This window comes from Nothoprocta perdicaria, unplaced genomic scaffold (genome assembly GCF_003342845.1).
Source record: "Nothoprocta perdicaria isolate Ctin4 unplaced genomic scaffold, notPer1 scaffold_3, whole genome shotgun sequence".
Classification (NCBI taxonomy): domain Eukaryota; kingdom Metazoa; phylum Chordata; class Aves; order Tinamiformes; family Tinamidae; genus Nothoprocta; species Nothoprocta perdicaria.
In genome coordinates, this window is record NW_020455532.1 from 749,306 (window position 1) to 753,736 (window position 4,431).

A 4,431-nucleotide genomic window follows, 5' to 3' on the forward strand; every position below is an offset into this window, starting at 1 on the left:
TGTCCCCAGTGTCCCCACTGAGCCCGCCCATCCCCACCCGGCCAGCACGTCCCCAGTGTCCCCACTGAGCCCACCCATTCCCAACCGGCCAGCCTGTCCCCAGTGTCCCCACTGAGCCCGCCCATCCCCAGCCAGCCAGCACGTCCCCAGTGTCCCCACTGAGCCCGCCCATTCCCAACCGGCCAGCCTGTCCCCAGTGTCCCCACTGAGCCCACCCATCCCCAGCCAGCCAGCACGTCCCCAATGAGCTGGCCCATCCCCAGGGTCACCAGCGAGACAGCCTGTCCCCAGTGCCATTCCCAACATCCCCAGTGCCCATCRCCAGCACCGCTCCGCATCCCCCCGCATCCCGCCATGGGACAGCCGTGCCGGAGCAGCCGTGGGCAGCGGTTTCCTTGGCCGCGGTGCCCGGGCAGGGCCGCACCRTCCTGCCGGTCACCGTGCGCCCGCGGAGCCCCGCTCGGTGCCCCAAGTGCCACCGGTTCCCTTTATGAGGCCGCGCTCCCAACCTGCCATCCGGGTGATCCCAGGGGAGCCCCGAGCTCCTGCCTTCCCCTCCACCCACTGGCTCCTTCCCCGTGCCCTGGCCCGGAGCAGAGCAGATGGGGATTAACTGCTCCCATCTGCTTCCTCCACCTGCCCGCGCTCTTCCTCGCAGCCTCCTTCCCRGAGCGGAGCGGCTGATCTTGAAAGCAGAACTCGGCCCAAACCCCCCGGCTCCGGTTGCGCGGCCGCTGCTCATTCCGGCCTCTCGGAAGCGCGGCCGCGCTTCCRAGAGGCCGGAATGAGCAGCAGCCGGAGGCTCTTGGTATAGCAGGACGTCACCTGCCCCCGCTCCRGTGACAACGGAGTTATGGAGTGGGTGCCTGGCCTCCGGGTGCTGCATCCCATTGGAGATGGGCCGTGGAGATCCCATTGGAATGGGATAGGGAGCCCCACAGCCTGGCCCCGTAGGGAAGTGTCCCTCAGCAGCACCAGAGCAGGACAAGTGACATCCAGGGACTGCTTTTTGTCCAGCACAACCTGCTGCTGCTTCCCGTTGTTGGAGCAGCCTCCCATGGGGCGCGTGCCGGGCGGGAAGGGCTGCGCTGGAACAGGCCGTCCCGATGGGACGGTAACGTGCTGTTGCTCCCAGCGGCCTCCTTCGGAGCCACTCAGGAATTCCAAATATTTCCTCTGAGATAAAGGTGACTGGGGGAGGCTGGAAATATCCGGACGTGTCTGGACAAGCCTGCGCTCCCAACGCAGGGCCCAGAGGTCGGCGTCGCTGCTCGCGGCCGGGGCTTCAGGTGCAGCGCGTGGGGCGGGCTGGGAGCGCGGCCTTCCCGGCCTCCGCCCGCTCCCAGCGGAGGCTCCGGCCTCCTTTYCCACCCCTGTTATTCCCAGGGGCCGCAGCGGAGCTCCCGGCCCCGCAGCCGCTGCGCTCTGGGGATGATCAGCCAGGGAAGGGAGCAGCTCCCGCCCGGGCTCCGTGTCCCGGATTGTGTCCCCTCCCTTCCCGCGCCGCGTCCTGGGCTCTGCTCCGCCTGGAGCGCCCGATAGCTCCCGCTTCGCCCCGTGCCATTWATCTCTCGCTCAGCAAGCGCTTCCTTTTCTTAGAAGCCAGGGCCCCGAACCTGCTTCTGGGAAGCGGCGCCGCGCGGGACCCGCGGCCTCTGCTTCCCCGCTGAGGCCCCAGGGCAGGGGGACCGTGTGTGGACCCTGGGGACACTCCAAAGGTCCCTCCGGAGCAGCCTGTGCTCCYGCTGCGTCTCTGCGCACCCAGCCCCGCAGTCCTGCACTGTTCCTGCCGCCTGTCACCTCGTGTCAGCCGAAAGGGCTTCCCGGGCTGCGAGGAGCCTCCRTGGCCGGGAAGGGGCCTCCCTCCCTGCCTCCCTCCCTCGCTCTCGTGCAGGAACTCGCTCCTCGCCGCCTCCTTCCCGGGACAGGACCAAGCTGGGAGCCACCCTGCTCTCTACCCAAGCAGCTGCTATTGGGGCCGTTCAAAGCGCCTGCTGTCACCTCTGCAGGGAGKCTGTCACCTCTCCTGGGGCCCCCTGGCCCTGTGCTAGGTGGGGGGTGACAGCAGGGACAAGCGCTGGAGCCGGAGGGGCCGCCCGGCACCCTCCGCCTGTGCCGGGCTGGGACACGAGGTCCCGTAGGAGCCCGTGGGAATGGCTGGGACCTGCGTCGTGCTCCGGAGCGGGACTTGGGGSCAGGCCGCCATGGGGACGAGCGGGTCCCCAGCGGCGCCCGCGTCCCCCTGGGGTCCCCTTACAGCATCCGCGAGGGGGTGACGGGGACTCAGGAGCCGGCGCCACAGAGACGGGGACAGCGGAGAGGACGGGCTGAGAGCCCCGGGGCTCGCGCGGGCTCCTCAGTGCCACGGGGCCACCGGGCACCTGCGTTCTGGGGTGAAGCCACAAGGCTCCGGGGCTGCTCCGAGAGCAGGGAAGGAGCTCGGAGGCACGGGAGCCGCCGGGGAGCCGAGCAGGGCAGCCCGGGCTGAGGCTCCCGCGCGGCCGCGGGCAGGGCCTTATCTGCTCGCCCAGAGCCGCCCCGTTACTGGAACTGCGGTTAATTACCAGGGAACGGGGCGCTTGCTGGGAAGAGGGGCTCCGGCTACAACAGCCGCCTTCCCGGGAACGGGCAGTCACCTGGCGCCTGCAGTGCGGGACAGAGCCATCCCGCGGGAAGGGAGGAGCGGGGGGCCTCTCCCGCCGGGAAGGGCTGGGAAGAGGTCAGTGCCCGGCAGGGCCGGAGCGGCTGCATTCCTGCCAGCCAGGGCAGGGATTCCGGAGCCGGAGCGGCCGRCAGGACTGGGCTGTCGGAGCTGGAGCTCCAACACCCGAGCACAGGGCACGCAGGCGGGTTGGGAGATCTGCAGAGCAGGAGCCTCCCTGGGCAGCCTGGGCGAGGGCTCGGGCACCCTCGCGCTGCACAAGTTCCTCCTCACAAGCACATGGAGCTGCCCRGGCTTCAACTTGCACCCGTTGCCCCTTGTCCTGTCACTGGCCACCACTGAGAGGCACTTGTGTCACTCGGAGCAGGGCAGCACAAGGCCACTGTCACCCGCCGTGTCCCCGCCGCGTGTTCCAGCTGCGCTCACGCTCCCTCTCTTCCCACAGGAGCGGTTCGTGGACCTCTACGGGAATGATGCTGCTGCCGAGATGAGGAAGGGCCAGGAGAGCTTCAACAAATGGCTCCTGACCGGGGCCACCGTGGCCGGGGTGCTTCTGCTGGGCTCCCTGCTGAGCCGCAAGTGAGCGCGGCCGGTGCCCGTGTCCCCGCGGGCACCCGTGTCCCCGCGGGCACCCGTGTCCCCGTGGGCACCCGTGTCCCCGCGGCCGTGCCCTCCTCCCGGCCGCCGCCAGCCCTCCCCTCCCAGCCCCCTGTCCCCCCCGTTGTGTTTTAAGGCGCTGAGCCCGATGCAGCTACCAGCAGCGGGAGGGCCCCGCGGGGCAGCGCTGCCCCCAGGGCGCCCCGGCACCGCAGGGTCCTCCCAGTCACTTTGAGAAGAATAAATAGACTTATTTTTGCATGTGTGAGTGCGTGCGTGTGTGTAGGTGTCTCACTAATATAAGGTCCCGTAGCCAGAGCGAGGGTCCAGGCCCGGAGCCCCCAGGGGCGCTCAGCCCTGCGMGGCTGCCCCACGGCGAGAGCTGCGGGGGCAGCGGGGACAGCCCCGGCCCCGGCTCCCTCCCCGGGTCACCCCTGTGCCCGTCCCCGAGGGTCAGGACTGCGCCCGGTGGAAGGGATCCCCCTCCTTGTCCTCCTGGTCCCCGTCCTCGTCCTCCCGCTGAATGTAGAGCGCAGCGGGACAGCGCACAGCCGCTCCGCGYGCCCCGCGTCCCCTGCCCGGCTTCGTGTCCCCTCCTGTCCGGCCACTGTCACCCGCCGGCTGGAGGCTGCACGGGGAGGCCACGCCGGGGCGGGAGGCCGAGCGGCTCCAGCGGGAAGGAGGGCAGAGCGAGGGGCAGCGGGGCGCCCGGCACGCGTCAGCGCGCGGGGCCGGGGACAGCGGCAGAGCCCGTGGCGCCCGCGCTCTGCTGTAAATACCCGAGTAGTTTTTATTCATTTGTGAATACTCTAATGCTATTTTTGTTATCCGTACGTCTGTATTTATGTGTGGTGCGGTGCTGGGCGGGCGGGCGGCGCGGGGCAGCGCCGGCCCCGCTCCCCGCTCCCCGCGCGCCCGGCGAGCGCCGGCTGCTTCGGTCTGCAGGTGGAGGTGAGGCCACTAATAAACTCTGTCATTGGAGCCCCGCGGCTGCTGTGCTTCTTGGGACGGGGCGGGATGCGCACCGAGCGCCGCTGTGGGTGCTGCAGCCCCCTGCGGACGGGCATGGCCAGCGCGGGAGCGCGGGGGTCTCGTCGCGCAGGAGGATGCGGCCCCCGTGCAGCTGCAGGGACACTGCGGGCCGGCCCGGTGCGGCTGGGCGGCAGCACCCC

At 70.2% G+C, this 4,431-nt stretch overlaps 1 protein-coding gene across 1 annotated transcript in view; it reads left to right on the forward strand.

The window, feature by feature from the left end:
* The window catches only part of BCL2L1 (BCL2 like 1), a 13,463-nt gene extending 10,118 nt beyond the window's left edge, over nucleotides 1-3,345 (forward strand). Inside the window, exon 4 of the mRNA XM_026042206.1 lies at nucleotides 3,108-3,345. Within this exon, the coding sequence (XP_025897991.1) occupies nucleotides 3,108-3,245 (138 nt within the window). The 3' untranslated portion in view covers nucleotides 3,246-3,345. The remainder of the gene's footprint in view (nucleotides 1-3,107) is intronic.
* Nucleotides 3,346-4,431: the final 1,086 nt, after the last annotated feature.